General features: G+C 37.0%; 1 protein-coding gene across 3 annotated transcripts in view; it reads left to right on the top strand.

Annotated features, from left to right (window-relative positions):
• The window catches only part of WWOX (WW domain containing oxidoreductase), a 526,965-nt gene that overhangs the window by 126,283 nt on the left and 380,648 nt on the right, over positions 1-20,034 (top strand). For all 3 annotated transcript variants that reach the window (XR_012837658.1, XM_075766035.1, XM_075766036.1), the window contains exons 7-8: positions 3,363-3,548; positions 7,240-7,504. Coding sequence is in view for 2 of the 3 variants with exons in the window: in XM_075766035.1 (XP_075622150.1) it covers positions 3,363-3,548; positions 7,240-7,504 (451 nt within the window). In the remaining variant the exon portion in view is untranslated. The remainder of the gene's footprint in view (positions 1-3,362; positions 3,549-7,239; positions 7,505-20,034) is intronic.

Raw genomic sequence — 20,034 nt, 5'->3', positions numbered from 1 at the left:
TATAAAACCCAATTAAATGCTCTGACAATTTAAAAGTCACTACATTTTATAGTTTTATAATTCTAGAGTCATCTTTTTAATTAATTGAGCTGACATATTTCAGTATAGAGTGTGTATTTTGCCTCTGGTACTTATTGTGTAATTAGTATTAATGAAGGATGCTACAATTTGGATAGGTGGAATATAGTTTTGGTTCATATGTGAGTCCTTTCTGTCTTACTGAGGTCTATTACTTCATAGTACATATGACAATGATCAAATAGAATTACAATCTTTTTAAAAGTGCCATATTTGCTTTTGCAAGGAATGGCGATGGTATTTTTAGTATTACTGCTGTACTTGTGTGCTTCAGTTCTCATACAGGAGGCTCTTATACCAAAAATTGCATCTACGATGAAGAAACTTGTTCCTTTTTCCCAGCAGATTTACAAATCTGTAAATTAATTCTTGCTAGAGCTTTTCATAAACTTTCAGAAGAGATGATGAATCATCCAAAGTTTCCACACATGCACTCTCAACCTTCGTGAGGCTTTGTTTTCCTCTTGGCAGATGCATCTCGAACAGGCAAAACGAACTGACGTTTAAAACATTTGATAAAATATGCCCCTAAAGGTCAAGTACCTTTTAAAAAAATATGATCCTGCGTATCTTAGTAAATAGCCTGCTTGCACTGTGTTGAGTGAGGCTGCAGAGATGAAAGAACAAACTCCCTTTTTTGCAAGTTGGTTTGAACAGAGGGAGAGAACCTTGCCGCTAAATGACAGTCCCCCTTTATCTTCTGTTTCTTTTGTGGGTGTAGTATGTATCTGAAGATATTATGCGTATAAGTGTCACTGACCAAAAGGCAGATCAGAAATTCAGCATTTCAGAAAATGAGCTTCCCAAAGTACACAGATGTTTCATACTGCTTCTGAAGCTCTTTTGTTAAAATTTTCCAAGTTGGCACAGGTGCAGATATTAGATTGTTAACTTCTTATTAAAGCCGACTACATTGGTAACTTCCCAGCAGGCTTGAAGTTGAAATTTATTTTAATAAGGAAATACAACCTACTGTTTATCTCGATGCTTGAGCAGCTTTTTCAGTATTCAGCTGAGGTGCATTTGATTCCCCCAGAAATGCGTTTTTTTGAAAACTGGGCTATCAAAATCTGGGTTTTTCAAACATGCCTGAAGGAATCTAATTACTTAGGTTTGTTTGACAACCTGGGGCTTCATGCTTCACATTCTTTTCCAGAATTCCTTTTGCAGATGCTCAGAGTTGCAGTATATGTGTCCTTCAACCATGCAGGAAAATGATCTGACTCTCGGTGTCCTGTCATCTTTTGTGTCTAGGGTTGTGAAGAAGTACTTTGAAAAGAAAAGAGGGCAAGCAGCTATTTTTCCTAGTTGTGCTTCATTTATTATCTTCAGAATTAGAGCTTATGTTGGGTGGTTGATTTTGTATCATGGGATTTGGCCAATTGCAGTAAAGACCTAATAGGCTGGAACAGGCTAAACAAACTAATATGACAGATCTTAATATTGTGGTGTTAGGACATCACGGGTATTAGTGCACAGTTAGTGCAGGAATGAAAGGTATTTGTTTGGCTGTCATTATTTTATGTGACCTTTTCTATTTAATTGTATCAGGGCCAGGGATGCCAGGTGCAGACTCTCAAGTCTGAGGTTTTCAGCTCAGGTATGCTTGCTAAGGTCTGCTGCGTCAGACTCTGACTCAGGGACAAGAATACTCTATTGGTGCCAAGCTTTCCTTAGAGATGAAACAATCTAGCAAATGTAGATCTGTCTGAGGTCCGAAACCAGAGACTTTGCTGTGTTTTGTAAGGATTTGAAAAAAGACAAGAAAGAACAGAAAGGGTGTTTGTCCTTGATCTTGCTGTGGAGGTTGGGAAGGCTGCAAGGTGTGTAGCATCCTGAGATTACAGTGGAGACGTCAAGGAATTTGAAGTTTTCTGGACCTGATTTTTTGAATGAGAGAGGTATGTGACAGTCTGGATTCTTTTCCAGCTTAGTTTGGTAGAGTCTTACCCTTTAAAAAGCAAATTAGGAATGCTTCATTTCAAGTTCCTTCATCATGGCATTTCTACTTAAACTGGGTTAGCTGAGTTCAGTGAGGAAGGAATCTGTCCCAAGGATCTCATATGTATTGTGTGCAGTTTTTCCACCAAAGCTTACAGATTCTGGAGGATGTTTTTATTTTCCAAATCAGTCTTTATCGACTTGTATTTTTTTAACAGCATACTTCACGAGCTGCAGAAGTATATAACGTGTGGGCATATGCCTTGTTGCATTGTGTCTTTATTTCTTAATCACTTTCCCCCTACCAATTGTGCAGATGTCACGAATAGATGTGTACCCCACATAAGAAAGTGGTAGCAGTTGCTCCTCCCCTAGGAAAAGTTTCTTTTGTAAATGCTCCAGAAGGAAACTGTTTTCTGATTAGCAAGTGGGAGAAGAGTGATAGTGTTGAAGTCTTTCCGGTTACCTGCCCGTGCATGTCAGCCATGCACCCGCTGATCACTATTTTTCTGAATGTTCAGGACATACGGAGTTTGCTTATGGTCCTGTTGGTTCTCAAGATGCAAAGTGATACTGTTCTACTTGGTATTTTTGAAGAGAGTGGAAAAGCTGTGTGGTCTTGCTCTGGTAGGCATCTTGAGAGGATACGTTGTGGTGGGCTAATTTATTAAAGTAGATTTGGATAGTGAGAAACAAAAACAAGAATTAAACCAACACCTTCTTCTCCCTCCTCCCCCTTCCCCTCCCTTCCCCAGGCTCAACTTCACTCCTTCATCCCACCTCCTCTACCACCCCCTCGCTGAGCGGCCCAGGAGGATGGGGAGCTGTGGTCAGTACAGAACAGCTCCTCTGCTGCTCCTTCCTCCTCACACTTTTCCTCTGCTGCAGCATCCTCTCCACAGGCGGCCGCCCTTCAGGATACACCTGCCCCAGTATGGCCTCTCCCCTGCTGCAGGGAAATCCCTGCTTCTGCGCCTGGAGCGCCTCCTCCACCTACTCCACCTCCTACCCTGCTGTTCACGCTGCTGTTTTCCACTTTCTTGCCTCGCTCCTCTCTGCTGTGTGGCATTTGGCCCTTTCCGAAATACACTCTGACAGAGGCTTCCACCAGTGTCGCTGAGGGGCTGAGCTGTGCCCCGTGGGGGTGCTGCCACAGAACCGGCTGGAACCGGCCATGCCTGGCGTGAGGCAGCTCCCTCTCACAGAACCCCCCTGCAGCCGTGCCGCTGCCGAAGCCCTCACACCTACACCCAAGGCACACCTTGGCCCAGTTCATACAGGAATGTATCTATTTCGTTATCTTTTCCCTGATTCAATTTTATTCAATCCTTCTGATTACTCAGGCCTCTTCATATCCTTATCTGCAATGCTGCTGTGTTTGGTGCTCCCTGGTGCTTGACAGAAGACGACCTGGAGTCCACCTTCCAGGTGAACCACTTGGGACATTTCTATCTCGTCCAGCTTCTGGAAGACATTTTACGTCGGTCTTCTCCTGCTAGGGTGGTGATGGTGTCCTCCGAGTCACACAGGTTAGTGAACATTACCTTTGATTTAGCTGAAATCTGCATTCCTCAGAGCATAAAATGGTTATGGCAGAATTGCAAAAGTTTTTGAAAATGAAGGCCCTGCTTTAAAGCATTTGCGTTTAAATAATCTTTTTAAAAATAGAAGCATTACTAATGCCTGTGGCTGTTACTGGATTTGGCTGTGTTGCTGGATAAAGTGTGTTCTAGTTTTATAATAGTATGTAGGTATTTTTTGATCATTCTTTGTATGAATGCAGATTTTCGCTGCATTTCAGACCACTCATTGATTTTGTGAGGAGACGGAATAATAATTGATTAAATCTGAATGGCATGACCTATATTGATTTGTCATTCAACAACTTCAACATCTTGCCAAGAAGAATGTGCAGTTATTTTAGCAGGAGAAACAATGCAATTAAAAACTGCTAGATGAAATCCAATTGTTTTATAATGAGAAATTAGGGAATTCAATGCAGACATTAGCTGTATAATTGTAAAATGGGAAGTAGTGTAGTTAATACATATTAGAAATCTGGCCATGCTTCTTTTGGTGAATTTTTTAATTAAAATGTTAGATGCTCGTCTTTTCTGCTGCCAGGAGAAGTACAGTTGGCAAAAAAGATGTTGATGAGGTTTGCCTTATTTCAGACATGCTTGTGGTGTTTGTGTTAATAACTGGAAAGATGGATTTGATTTAAATAAAATTCCTTGTGCAAAATGCATGCCCCAATTTGGAACTTTAGTGGGCACAAACCACTTACTGCCTTCTCATTTAGTTCAAGGACTGTCGGATTAGACCTAAATGTCCAGCTTTAAACATTACTGTTGATTTCTATTTCACTTTTGGTCATGTGTAATAGCTTTAGCAAACCAAAAGGAAGAATGTGTGAGCGCTTCTTCCCCCCCACCCCCTCCCCGCCCCCCGCCTTCATATTTCTGAAATGTTTTAGTGACCCAGAATGAAGCTTATTTTTTTAATCATGTTTCCATAAAATGTAACCCCAGGGACCTGGTAGAGAGAGACCAGCCAAGGGTCAAGCTGAAACCTTTATCACTTCCAAACACAGGGGCTTATGGTATAAATGACACACTGCAGATAGATTTACTTTTACCATTTTAAATTTATGATGGCTGAAATGAAAGGAAGCAATAGAAAATGCCAGTAATAATCCTCCCCGGTGTTAAAAGACATGAAATGTCTAGTAATTAGGTGGTAACAAAATCTGGACATCCTTATCTTCGCAAATCACACCAGGTTTGTGAAAGCAAGTAGCAGAGTCCTGTTAGGAGCGAGGGAGGCTACTGCAGGGCAGGCAAGATAGCTCTAGAAATAAATCTGCCAACTCCAATCACTTGCCAGATGTGGAGGGCACAACGGGATACGTATAAATGAGCTCTTATTTAATAGGAGATTATGTTGAATTGTCAGCTGCTTGTTCCCCTTTGTAACTTTGTATCTCTGATAGTATTTTAAATGGCATCTTTGTTTTTCAGTTTTAAGTGCTATGTGTAACTAGAGCTCACATCTCTGGACATCTGTATCTGTGTTTTTGAAAACATTTTTTAAAGTGCTCATTGCTAACTCAGTACGATCAGCCAAGTTTTATAGAAGCCCATCAGAAAATATGTAACAATCTATGTCTGAATAAAATAATAAACACAACTAGTAAATTTCCATTTTTCTAAGGTGTCCAATTCATGTATTATGGCATATCTTGACACTTAAACTGATCATTGTAAATAACTGTGCTTTTCCCCCCCGATCTGTTTAATGGCAAGAAGTTGATGTAAGGAGTTAGTTTAGACATTAGGTATTATTGGGTGGCAGTACTTTCTGACCTACTTGAGAACTCTGAGGCTTAAACTATGTTGTAAAACAGAAGTGTTGGTATCTAATTACTTCCATAAACCTTGGCTGGATCTTTTCACTGGAGTCAAGACCCCCTGTTAGGGGAAAAATAAAGTCCCATGTTTGCAGAAAATATTATACTAGACTGCTCCAAGGCAAAATATTTATTTGCCTCTCTGGTTCTTCATTAATTTCTAGTTACTTCTCTGGATTCAGCACAAATGAATTCTGTTTAAATTAAGCTTTTGGGTACTTTAAGCACATCATATTAAAATCAGAATAATAAGTAGGTTGACTTTCCTTCTGTCTTTATTTCTGTGTTGTTAATTTGATTGTACAGCCCTTATCCTACTGAATTCAATGAGATTGCTGACATAAGTAAGATTGACTCACATAAGCGCACTTGCAGGACTGGACCCAAAATATGCGACCGTGTTTCCGTTATACAGTATACACAAAGTATTTTATTTATAGATTATTTTTGGTGTCATAAATGATTACTTGAGGAATGAATATAGGAAATTCCTCCCAGAATAGTCCTGTTAATTTCAGAAATGTATTTTAACTAATTGAAAATTATGAAAGAGAAATTTTGTTGTTGAAATTGAAGGGCTAATTCTGCAAGATACAGAACATCCTGGATTCCTCTTGAGTTCAAATACTGTAGTTGCTTTTCTCTCAGTATATTATAATTCTGCTCACAGAATGAATGCAGAAATTCCAGCTGATCTCTTCATTTCTGGGCATGAGATGCAAAATTAGTAAAGATATTTTAAAACATTTTTCTAGTGTGTACTATAATTATGTTTATCCCTGTTCTCCCCAGCTGATTCTGAAAACTCTGAGTATTAAAAAAAGCTTGCTAAATCCTTTTTATTTTTAGTAGCTCTTCTGAATGAAACATACATCTGTAACTAACTGTAGTATTATTTTCTAATACTAAGATATGCCAGTAAATTGATAAATCAAATTGTAAGAATTGGCGGGGGCGGGGGGGGGGGGGGAAGGGAATGCTATATGGAAACTTCCTTTTCTTCATCTAAATGTCTTTAGAACATTCATTACTTAGTTATTAAAAAAAAAAAAAAAAAAAAAGAAAAAGGAAAGAAACAAACAGCTGGTGTTTAATGACTCTGTCAGACCCAATTAAAAAACATCAACTAGTTACTTTGATTTGTGTTCAGCCATGCCATGGGTATACTTAAAAACATTATACTCTGCCAGAACTCATTTTGGCTTTGTTTACATTTATCTTTTAAACATATAAGACTATTGATGGCAAGTTACCAAGGTTATAACCCCTTTATATTCATCAATTTTTAATCTAAAAAAGAGTCTAAGAGGCAGTGAGACTCATCCATAGTTACTTGAACACTTAAATGAAACTGTGCAGTACGTGAACACTGGATGAAATAATCAGGGGAAGGGAAGAAGGGGAAATGAAAGGATGCTGGTATTCTCTGCTTCTAATGCAGAGTTATTTTATCCTACATTATTTCCTCCAGGTTAATTGTGCTTTTGTGGATCTATGGCAAAATCTTTTTTTTGGATTTAACATAAAGTGATTCATAAGTTCTATAGGATGCTTTGAATCATTAAAACCTTTTTTGACTTGTTTTAATTTATCATTTGCTTTTGCTAATTATTCAGTAATTTTACTGCCATATTATATGGGACTATTCCATGGGTCTCAGGCATTTTCCAGTAGATGCTTTCAACTGCTAAATAAGCTGCTGTTTTTTGTTGGTTCTGTCCAAGTTCTACTCCATTGTCTACATTTTATGTTGTTTTTAATGAGAGCAAAATTAACTCTGGGGTATCTAAGGTATATTTACTGGTTTTTAGATTCACAGAAATTAAAGACTCCTCTGGAAAACTTGATTTCAATCTGCTTTCTCCATCTAAGAAGGAGTATTGGGCTATGTTGGCCTACAATCGTTCCAAGCTTTGCAATATACTGTTCTCCAATGAACTGAACCGACGCCTTTCTCCCCATGGGGTGACGTCTAATTCAGTCCATCCTGGAAATATGATTTACTCCTCCATTCATCGTAACTGGTGGGTGTATACCCTGCTGTTTACCTTGGCTCGACCTTTCACCAAATCCATGGTAAGTGAATGACTTACAGTATTTTACACATCTTCATTTTTCAAATCAGGGGAGTAAAGTTATAAAAATCCAGATGTAAGTATCTGCTTTGACCTATTGCTTTCTGTAATGATGACCCTGATTTCAGTGACAAACATCATGCCAAGACAGTGAGAGCTCTAGAAAAGGATTCTTCAACCATTTTAGATTAACTTTGTCAATCTTGAGTAAAGGTACCTTGTTAGATGGAGTGCATGACTTATTTCTTCGAATATACGATCTTCACTATGATGAAGGCAGCTGTACATCTTAGATGTGGAAAAGTTCAGTTATTTCTGTGCTCAATATACATAAGACATCAAAAAAATTGCTTTTGTTTTTAAGTGGAATATGCCTGACTGCATTTTTTATGTAAACAGATGCCCTAGTTAGAAAAGATACTACAGACATTATTAATGGCTGAGAGAAAGTGCTTTCAGTGGTAAAAGCACCTTCATTCATATTTAAAAAAACACGACACAACAATTTTCCTGATTCTCATAAAGCACTGAAGGCAATGGGTGTTTTCCCTTTGTCTCCATTGGACTTTGGAATGGCACCATGACATAATGAAAAGCTACACAGTTCTTTCATAGCAAACTTTATGAGGCTTCACTATATAAGAATTTGCAGCATCTCCAGTGCTTGGAGGAGTTGCTCTTATCCCTTGAACCTCTGACCCAGGTTATTTATAAGGTGTCCAAAGTCTTCTTTTAGGTGGAGGATGACCTTTACTTCATTGAGAACTGACTTCCTTTAAACTTATTGACTGTTTCTCATCCCTTATTCACTGACAAAGAAGGGTATTCCCAAAAGGGGAGTGGGGAGAGGATCTCACTTGAATGTTTGCAGCTATGAATTGGGGAAATGAAAGGATTCATACCCCTGCAGAACTCATCTAACCATGACAATTTGTTCAAGCCCAAACCAGGCCCCTTTTATAGAAGACTTCACAACTGACAAGAGTGGTTGTGGTGAAATATAACTTACTGTCTCCCTGAACTGACTATACAGACCAAATTAATTGGTTTCATTTGAAAAAGAGCAGAGAAGGAATTGTTGAGTTAGAGGGATCCATCCTCAAGTAGCTTAATCTAGCACATAACCTATAGTAGCTGAGCAAATCAGTGATGGAACTTGTATGTTTAGCTGCACAAAAAAAGTTCATTTGACATTTCATTATCATTGAGGTAATGAAATTAATCTTAATTTATACTGGCTTAATATATGTGAAAAACATTTCTTAGAGTGTTTAAAACTGTGCTTATGTTTCCAAAAAAGAACAGCTTCTTGAACAATACTGGATCTTCAGTAAGATCCATGGAGGAAAAATACAAACACTCTACTGTGGTGCCCTGACAATGTATCAGTCAGGAGAGTCTTCACGCCTCTAACCTCTGCCTACAGTTTGCAGCCTGTACATATGCAAAACCTATTTATGTCCATGAAATTGGTAAATGAGCATTCTGGCACCTGGGACAAGTAATAATATCTTTCAACAGCATGTTTTTTGACCAGGACCTTTAAAACCATGTCTCTGTTGTGTTAGGGTTAGTTTGTAAAACAAATTCTTGAAGTTCTCTTGAGAATGGATAAGTGAATGTTATCAACATCCCATGAAAAGGATCCAGTCTGTGGAACTTTTATGAATTGTTAGTTTTATTTGCTCTGACATTTTTTCACAAAGGAACCTTTTGTGTGAGTTGCTCAGATAATCTCATCCTCTAAGGAACAAAATAAAGCACTGAAGTTCATTTTGGATTCTTTAAAACAATTGATAGATTTTTTTTTCATAATATCTATTTGTTTATGAGTGGTACATAAAAGAGAATACAAAATATAGCAAAAAAAATGTCAGCGATGAATAATAGTGCACTCTAGTCCAAGCCAAATCACTTCAGTAAGTCCTTCATGTTTGTATGTATTTCACTGGGGTTATTTGAATATTCAGATGGAGAGTATGCATTGAGGGGGAAGCATCAGTTTTATATCTCATATTCTAATAAGAATTGTTATGTTCCCCTGAACCTTATCAATGTTTCATTTGCCACTACAACTAGAAAAGTGCCCCTTCCTGGGCAGGCAAACAAGCTGAGCTGAAATTTTCAACATCATCACTGTGATGGCTTTTCTATTTTAAGATTTGCAGGGAGCAAATGATTTGCTGCATCTCCTATTTTAGGGATTGTGCTGTCACCAACCAGGAACAGACTTTGCTGAGGATCTTTTTGTGGGCTTCCTCCAGTATTTCTGTGGCAGTGCACCCCAGAGTTTAGATGAGTGTCTTGGTCAGAATACTGGGTGTGTATCTTAAAGCTTAAAAGTGCAGTCCCAAGGTTGTGAACTGTACGTTCCTGTGTTTTTCAAGGATGTCTGCATTGCACTATGCAGCATGATGCAGCAGCATTTAAAGTAGTCGCAACTGAGCTGGGTCCATAACTGGAACTGAGACCTGGTGTCAAGGTTGTGTGGAGAGAGGTAAGGTTCAGATATGCCTGCATCAGTTTTGATCTCTGAGGCAGTAGCTTTAGCTGCTGCAGCTTTGTGGTATGTGGAGAACCTAATCCTTCTGGAGCCAGTTTGAAGCTCTTTGCTAGGCTTTGAACTGTAGAGGTTCCTGGAGTCTGTATAGATACATGTACGTATGTGTGTGTATATATATATATGTATGTATATGCACACACAGACTGCAGCTGCACATACCTGATTCTAACTGGGGCCTTTTCATATAATTGTAGGAAAAGCTGTTATTAAAAATTGATTACATCTTTAATTTGCATTTCACAAAGATAGACTTACTAGATATTTCTGAGAGTGGTGGATAGCTCAGGATAACCCTCAGAGTTTCAGCTCTTTTGGAAACTTTGAAGCTAGATGCAGGAGAAAATTAGAAAATACATTTGTTTCCCTACTAGTTTTTTCCAGAACAATATAATTCTTACTTTCTGTCCCGGCTGCAAGTTGTTACTGAGAAATTAATCTTCATACCTTTGACTTAGTTGTCATTTTCTGTGGTATTTATAAAATCATCTGTTTAAAGTTTGCTTACTAGAAATCATAACAGTTTAGTAATAATTTTGTTGCCAACAATGAAGAAATATACACTGTGTATCTGAAAGAAATATATATTTTTGATGTAGTTGTTCAGTTCTTGAATGTTGAATAGCTCCACTTTGTTTGATGAAGATGTAGTATTTTCTTCAGAAATGCATGCTGTTGCATACTGTGAATTGCCATTTTGGGGAGAGGTCATGCAGCCTCTGGCACGTGGCACTTGGATATTCAACATGACAGAATTTAGCTTAGGAAACACTGCTGGTAGCTGTTCAGTTTTAGCTGATTCTCTGAAGCACTGAGAATCAGTATTCTAATATTACACTCTTACTTACCTGTTGGCTGCTATTTGCTGTGACTATGGTGTCTTGATTTCAGTAATTAGGACACTTTTTGAAGTCAGGCTATTTTAAGTTTCTGCTTAAAGAAAAGGTTTGCAGATCACTTAGAATCTGGTTTTCTTAAAAGAACAAACATACTTAGGTGGGGTTTTTCTGTCTTTCAAGTGTGAGGCTTTTAGAGGCATAATTTAAGTTGCTTCTGGAAATGCTCATACCTTACTGCAAGAAGAAATGCAACTTCCCATTTTCCAAACCTGTTTTATGAGTCACTACAGCATAAAAATTGTGGTATGTTTCTGCTGGTTATAGCAAACTCTTCTGTTGAATCACAGAGAGCTCTCTGGTCAGCTTTTGAAACATAACACAATATTTAAATCACTGATGGTAATAGGTATACAGGAAGTACTTTTGTTAAATAGAGCACTGGAAACTGAAAGACTGTTCCTTTTTTCCCCACCCATCTCTTTTCAAGATCTAAAATCTACAAGGATTTGCTCGACAGAAATAGAGAACAAGTCTTTTACTTTTTTTATTTTTTTAGAAAGCAATAGTTGCAAATAAATTACCATTTTATTATTGTAGTAACTGTAGCTCTACTAATATTCAAAGGGCCTCTCTTTTACTTACCAATGTATAGTTACTCATAAACTGGAGACGCTTATAGTATAATTAAATGTAAATTGGAAACAAGTGGACACTGTAAATTAAAGATTGGAAGAGAAGCTCTGAAAGTAACTGCATAGGCCACGCATATGCTGACTTTAATCTAAGGCTTTAGGGTTTGGCTGCCTTGGGCTTTTTTCTACCTTTTTTTTTTTTTTTCCTCCTTTTAACCTCTCTTTCTCGTGCTCTTTTGCTCTCTTTTTCTCCCTCTCTCTCTCTCTTTCTCTCCTTGAAAGCTGGCTCAAGAACAGTTTGACTAAGTTGTTTCTTTTGCTTTAAATTAATGCTAGTCATTCAGAACCCATCTGATTTGTTACTATTTACATACAAGATTAAAATTAAATACATTTATTGTAAGTTTCGAGCTTACACCAAGTATGTTATCTAGCGTCACCCCCAGGTGATTTTGTGAGTGTACAATGGCATATAAAATTAGAAGCAGAGTGCCATTATCACACACTTGTGATAGTCTTACATGGAACCAAGTATTTTTGTTGGCAGGTAACAGAGCAGAAAGAATATCACGTGTTAAAGTAGCAAGAGCTTAACAGATGTTTTGGTGAACTGAATTTTCAAATCCTTTTACATTAAGAAATGGCTAGGGTTTGTAGAAGTTCTGAGACTATTGGGTTACATTTCCTGTTGCAGTGCAAAGCCAGCCATTGTGCTAGAGTTTTAGCAGATGTGTTACCCCCTTTTAATGGTTGTGAATAAAACATTGGTTCTGTTGCTGAGATATAAATTACAAGCAGAAGAGCTCAACCTGTCACCTTTAAACAGCCAGTTAGCTGCAGTAAGACCATTCCGCCCTTAATTTCTCACTGTGTAAGAGGCTGATACTTGAACTACTCTGATTTCTCCCTTCTCTCTCAAAGACAGTAGCTTTTTAGAACTGGATTTTGTATTTAAAGTATTTGTTATTGAGAATTATAAGGAATATATTTAAGGGCTCCAAAGTCTTCTGCATGTCTTCGTTTTACATAAAAGAACAAATTCTTGTCATTCTGATATTACCCCAGTAGTGTTTTAGGCAGTTGGCATGTGTTGCAATGCTCATGTGGGCAGGAGGAAACCCCTGTGGCTACAACTGCTTCTACTTTTGCCATATGTTGGAAGTGTCTAAATTTAAATTTCATGTGATGATTTGCACTCACACCTAACATCAACTCAGAAATGCTATTCTGGCAAGAAATGAATCTGCATCTATAGGAGTGACTAGCTTCTACCTAATGATCACATCTGTTTGCTTTTGATAGAAGCCCAAAAGAGGCCCTGCAGTCTCATCATCTCTTCTCTTTCTCCCCTGGTCTTTGCTAAAGAAGCTGTAATAACCCTTAGAGCTGGGGATAGTATTCCCTCCTTAAGTAAACATTTTTTGCTGTCCAAAGATCTGTGTGGGCTGTGTTGAGTTGATATTGGCTTCCATTACTGAATTCACAGTTCAGCCCAAATTCTGCCCTCAGCTGTGCATGTTCAACTCCAAGAGCAGTCATGGGCAGGGTGGGTATGTGCGTGTCTCAGCGTAGAATTTGGCTTGTATTTCCTCCCTAAGACACTCCTGAAAATGCACTGGAGTTTCTTGAAAAGCAACAGGCAGTTCTTTTTCAAAAGAGCCTCACAGTTTAGATTTCATCAAAACGGCAGTTTCTTTTTTCAAATTGAGTAGGGAAGGAAGGGAGAGTGAAAGGGGACTACCTATTTACTGCACATTAGCAGTTGTTGTAGACAGTGTATAAATCAGTTCTCCTGTTCTATGAATTAATGCCTTAAGTATAAATGTTAAAGTGATGCTAAGCAACAGCTCTCTTTTTTAACACACAGGTTTGTGGACTGTACCACTGGAAGAACAGTTATTGAACCTTGATAGCATACTGTTATTTAACAGAATACTGTTATTTAAAATTGACTGAACTGAGAAAAAGAAAAGAAGGCATATGTGGCAGAATATTTTGATTGGTTGTAATAGGATGGTAAAGAAATGCCTCCAAAGTAGTAGTTAATCATTTTGGAAAAATGGTGCAAAAATTCTTCTATGCACTTAGAATTTCTGTGTCCTATCTAGCAATAAAATGTAATATAAGCTAGTTTATTGTCAAACTTACATTTAACTGATACATATTTTAACTTCCTGCTAAAATAAATGTAGCGTGAAATATGAGGGCAAATTAAATCTGTGCCCCATAACCCACACCACAGGAATGGAAAGTTTTTATGAAAACCTATCCATGTGCCAGACAGAAAATCTCAGGGTCTCAGCGTGCAGAGCGGTGCTCGGGGGGAGCAATGGCTATGGAATTTGCTGTGTTCAACACACCCCCATAGCTGTTTGTGGAGCAGCTCTACTATGTCCTATAGTTTTGTGGAGGAAGTAAAGAATTTCTTCCTCTCCCCCTAGATTTCAGAATGCCCTGCCAAGTATGTGGGCTGCAAGGCAGGGAAACATTTGGTCCATAATGTTTTATATTACATGTAATTAAATTAGAATTTAAAAAAAAAAAAAAGAAGCATATTTCCCTATTTTTTAGCCTGAAAAAGCCTTCTTGGATTAGAAAGCTATATATACACCTTGTGGAATGTCTGCATACAGGTCTGAATTACCCACAAATGCTGATCTTTGTGCAGCCTCACATCCAGCTCTGATGCCGTATTGTCTCCTGCCTGAAATCTGAAAGATTGGCCTTGTAGGTAGTTAACAGCATAGAACAGCATATCTCTTCCTGAAACTTGCAGAAAGTCAGTCTTGCATTCAGTTATTTTCATTTCTTGATTCAGATTGTTACACTGTCTAGAAACAGACCTCCTTATTGAATAATGGGGAGTATCAGATTTGTGGGTATAAGCTGCATTACAAATAAAATGATGAGTGCTTAACAAAAGGTTTTAAAAGTAAATCCTTTTTATTTTTGCACTCTGGTATGATGCATCCATAACTTCTTTCTTGTCTGAAAGTCCCAGACTTTCCTTCACTGTACTTTTTTCACTCTGTTTTTTGTAGTCCTCCAAAGAAGATTTCAAGTTCCTGTTTTTTCCTTATTCCTTCTCTTTTACTCACCATCACTTGCAGAGCTAAACTGCAGGTGAAGTGCCATGGCGTCTCTGAGGTGTTACGCAGCATTGATTTGCTCAGAATGTATTTGAGAAACCATAAGGAAGGAAATTTCTGTTGTATTGCGCGTGTTGAGGTGCTTGGGTGACAGGCAAGATGTTGCAATCTGACAGAAACAGCTGAACAGGATATCTAGTCTTTTTTTTTGTCCCTTTACCTTTGTTTATGTATGTTGTTACTATACTCCCTGTTAGGAATTTGCTTCATCCTTTTGTTAGTGTTCTTGAGATCTTTCTCATACTGAAACATCATCATTTGTTTTATTTGCTGCAAAAATTGATTATCTACTGCAATAACTGAAAACAAGTAAGGTATCGATTTTCCATGGGCAAAGATGACTAAAATTTAGTACTGTGAGTTTGAAGAGACTGTAAAAAAGATTTTTTTAGGTGCTTAGGTAGTGTAATTCAGTACTTTCAAAAGGCTTGAAATTCTGAGGTTCCGAGGGTTTTTTGATTTTTGTGTTTGCATTTATTTTGCATATTGCTGTACAGATATTCTTTTTTTCAATGTCAGGTGTTACAAAGAGATGTGGAAGTAGAATGAAAATTTAAAGTTTGTAGAAAAAAAAGGGTTCTCCTTATGGGAGTCTGTATTTTCACAGTGCTCTGTGAAAAATTATTTTCATATTTTTATTCTGTTTTGACAAGGAAGAAAACAGGTAATAGCAGCACTAGATAATATTCTGGATTTATATGTACAACATCTTGGCCTCCCTTCCTTTTCCTGACTGATTAGTAATATGTTCTTCTCTCTCAAAAGTGGGTGTATGCTGCTTTACCACATAGATATAATGTTAAAACTCTGGTTATGAACACGTTTGTGACACTTCTGGTTTTGTGGCCACACACACAAAAAACTTCTAGTGTAGTTTACATAAATCTAATTTTTTTTTCAAGCCTTGCTAAGAAAACAGCAAAGCATGTATCATATAGCTTTGTCAAAAATAATAGATTGGGAAAGAGAATTTAAGGGAAAATACACAGTGAAGCACTTTTCTGAATGTATTACATGCTTGAGTTGTATAAATCAACAAGTAAATGTGCACGATCATAGTCTTTTTCTACCTTTAGCTAACAACAGTAACTTTCTCTGGGAGTAATCTAGTTTAAAATTTAGTGATTTCCTATATAAACAGGCAAGTGAACTTAAATATCTTGAAGATCTTTTTACAAACTGTAACAGATTGCCTCTACTTTTTTTCATGCATTTATTTGGTGCTAATGCAAACCTGTGGCTGTTAACTTAGGAAAATGGTCGCTATGGTCTAAACCAGTTTTATGTTATGTGCTGGCCTAGGTCGTCTTAATGTATCTCCAAACTAAGATGGTAATTCTTACCTGTGCTATTCGTCTTCCTTCACCCACTCTTAAAAACTCTTCAGATTGTATTAGTATATTGTTATATTAATTTCAAGTAGGTCCAGTAAACAAAAGGGATCTTTGTAGAAATAATTCTGTACTTTTTCCCTAATAAGGGTTTAATCTTTGATGACTTTGTAGCCTAGCTAGCAGTGAAAATTGCTGGCTGGAATTACTGTATATTGCTGAAGACCAAATGTAAACGTGCCTCAAAGTCCTCCATTGCCTTTTGCTTTGTTGCCAAGCCCTCCGGGTTTCCCTCGCTGTACCCCAGAGCCCTCCGGTTACAGTAACTGCAGATGAGGTGACTCAGTCCTGCCAGTGACCCCACGGTTTCTCGTTCATGTGCCTGAGCAAGGTCACTTGGACAGTTTGTTGTAAATAACACTGTAGGATCCAGACCTCCTTAGTTACCAGCTAGCACATAAATCACAGGATTATTCATTTTCTTTAATAACAAGAGAGTAATAGAGATAACATTTTTATGAATGAGATAACTGTAATCAAAACCAGAGTCAATGCACTGTAGTTCATTTATAATGATCCAATGCTCTGTTGCTAGCATTCTAGAAAGTCTCAATTCACAGTGATAAAACTTGAGTTTTTAGCTAGCAATGAGTTTATAATCACTTTTTAAAAAAAAGTAGTCCCTAAAAACTGTTTTTAATTAATGATTTTTAACTTTTTGGACACATAACTACTATGCTGTACAGCTAGCAAGTAAATTAAGCACAGCCAAACACAAATTATACAAGGAACTTCAATTGAACCAGATATTTTCAGCTATTGAATTTATGGTGCTATGAGTGATGTGAAATGCAAAAACCAGTTCCCATGTGGGTTAAGATGTAAGATGGCAGATCAGGGTTCCACTTCAAACTATTGCCATCTGCCAAATTTTTGAAGCTATGAGAAGACCTTAATGATGGAGGGGTGGGGGGTTTACGAACAAATGGCTGTAAGAAGTAATTGTGCTTCATTAGTGTGCTTTTCACTTTCTCAATTTTCTTCTCTTAAATCAAGTTTTTACTGAGTTTAGAGATTAATAACTGAATCATTTTTGGCTATGATTTTTTTAAAATGTAAATTCACTGTTTATTCCTTAAATGAGGAATCAAATTCAAACTCTTCCTGTATCACCAAACTTTGAACTGAGGCATTCTTGTCCATGTCACTTCACATGGCAATTAGGCAATAGTGCATCTTTTATTTCCTCATAGTTCTTTCTTCCTTGTCTTTTATATGGGCTGATGCTCAGCTATCTAGATAGCTCTTTAGGAAATAGAATTGCTGATCGACACATCTAAAGTGTAGCAAAAGCAAGGTTTTTGGACAAAGTTTAGGTTTGGTTTCTTTGACCTCTAGAAGTTAAAATCCTGTGCCCAAATTTAAAACGGTGAATGATAAAAATAATGAAATTATGTAATTGAACATTGTTAGCCCGTGTCATTTTGTAAGCATAACTCACAGAGCTATATAAATTTTGTGGATTCTAGAACATGGTTTATCTTTCCTCACATTTTTTTGAAGTTGCTATTTATGAATGGACAGATGTTCAGGAAACACCAAGTTTTTATTGGCTGTATTTAGAATAGATGAAATACCAAATTGTTTAAAAAAGAATGCAGCATAGATCCTATTTTATGGAACTATCATTTTAATACTTATTTCTTAATTGGGGGATGCAGTGCTTAGTTACATTAACATTTCCCTAGAAGTCCTTGGATATCTGAGATGCTTTATCATAACATGGTCTTTTTATTTCTCTGTATATCATCTTTGAAGAGGTGCCATACCACTTTAAACAGTTCACCAATCAGTTTCATGTAATGGATTCTCTTTAATCATTTACATTCAGAGAAAGTCAAATATGCCTTAGGAAGCCAAAGTAATCTAACAGAACGTATAGTGTTTGTGCAGCTGGATATCTTATTTATTTGAAGTTCTCAGGGAAATCTCTTCTGACTTTACAAAAAAGATGGAAGAGTAAACACTAAGAGTGTCCAAGTAATCTGAGCTAGAAAGTTCCTTCTTTTAGAGCAAAGTCATTAAAAAGTATATTTACAAGGTCCAAAAATAATACAGTATATCAAATGCAGAGTACTACATAATGTTTTTTCAGTATTCTCACTATTTTAACATATATGTCTGTGTATGTACCCATCTACCTACATAAATGAAAAATATACTTGGATTTTTAATATATTTAATATTCCTGGGTAGGTGAACACAGTAAGAGTCTGTTTTCCTGAAAAAGTGATTCTTCTGTTTGTTTTTTGCGTGTGACATGTTATTCATCATCATGTTGACATGCCCTGGACATGATAACTGCATAACCGAATTAACATTCCTAAAAACTTCCTTCCAGGAAAGCTATTAAAAATGTACATATATGTATAGAAAATTCATATTTCTAGGCTTTTGGGAGGTATCCCACTGTGATACTAATAGTATTTCTAGTTCCTGTCAGTTCTTTATTCCAAAGTTTGCTGTATATATGGTATCTTTTCTTCTCCTCAGGAAAATGTGAGGGAACTTACTGGGTTGGGTTTGTTGGTTTTGGGGGGTTTTTTTGGTGTTACGGATATGAGTGTGGTAATTTTCTTTTTTCTAAAGGCAAGACTCAAACTGCAGGATGTTCCTTGGCCAACTTGGAGCATTGGCTAGATTCCCATGTGGAGGGAAATAGGTCTGTGGTTGATGAGACTGTCTTGGGGAGTGTGTTTAGTTTTTCCACTGGATATTGCCTAGTATTTTGTAGTTCAGTAGCTTCCATTGTATGTCACTCTCTGAGAATTATTGAAAAAGCTAGAGTTAGATACTGTTCAAAACCTGAGCTTCTTTCTACTGTAGTCTTAATTTTTTTACTGTTTCTGTGCCTTCTTTCTAGGTAAGAATGTATGTTTTTCTAAAGAAAGGGAGAAAGAGGGAATATATGTTTCAGAAAAATTAATGAAACCAAAAACTTGTCCTTAATTTCATATAGGTTTTACTGCCCCTATCAGTGTGAGATGATGTACCCTTCAGCCTCCCTTCTTACTTTTCTTAACCTACTGTCTTGGTCCTTAGGTCTGTGGTTTCTCACCTTTCTCAAAAAAAGGAAGAAAGCACAAATGTATGATTGCATGTTAAATATCTTGAAGGTAATGTCTTGAAGAGTTGTTTTAAACATTTGTTTGATTCAATAATTATATTTAAGAATAGAAGAGGAAGATTTGGCAAAAAGGAACTTGCTTGACTCCATTTGCCAGCTGAAATATTAAAATGGTTCCATGTTTTGTTATGTATTATATGGCCTGAGTTTGTATGATTTACTTGTGATAAAGTGGCAGAATGTACTCATTCTCTTCAGTGGGGGCAAAGTGAACATAATACTGAATTTATCGTGCTTAGTTCAGTGTAAAATGCACAGCAAATGATACAGTACTTATTAGTTTTGCAATAATCTGTATGAGGATTTGTAATCAGAGAATTTCTGAATTTGCTTAGCTTTTAAAGTTTCCTTTGGGACTTAAAATACTTGAGTCATTTGGATTTTCCGATCTCTTTATTTTGCTGTTTCTAGGAAGTTTTCAGAGTACTAGCATCAATCCTTTCTTAGCAAAGAGGATGACAGCAAATATAAACATCATAGTCAAATTCCATCCATTATTTTAGTGACAACATGTTTTTGCAGTTATTAAATATCACTATGGATATAGTACAGTCTTCTGTGCATGCAAAAAAATCTATTGAAGGTATTTGAGAAATTTTATCAATTGCAAAAGCATCACATTGAAATGAGATGAAGATAGCAATGCTGGATGATGCATCTTATATAAAAGTAAAGTCATTTTTGAGATATAGAGAGAATTGTTTGTCTTAAAAAAACAGATCTACTTGTCCCAAATGTGCAGGATTGATTTGCCAGTGCTGTGGATTTCCATCTCTTACAGCAGTACTGTCTTAAGAATTGACATTTCCAAAAATGGAGTTCTCATACCCGTG

The sequence above is a fragment of the Balearica regulorum genome, chromosome 13 (assembly GCF_011004875.1).
Source record: "Balearica regulorum gibbericeps isolate bBalReg1 chromosome 13, bBalReg1.pri, whole genome shotgun sequence".
NCBI lineage: Eukaryota > Metazoa > Chordata > Aves > Gruiformes > Gruidae > Balearica > Balearica regulorum.
This window is presented reverse-complemented; position numbering and strand designations above follow the sequence as displayed.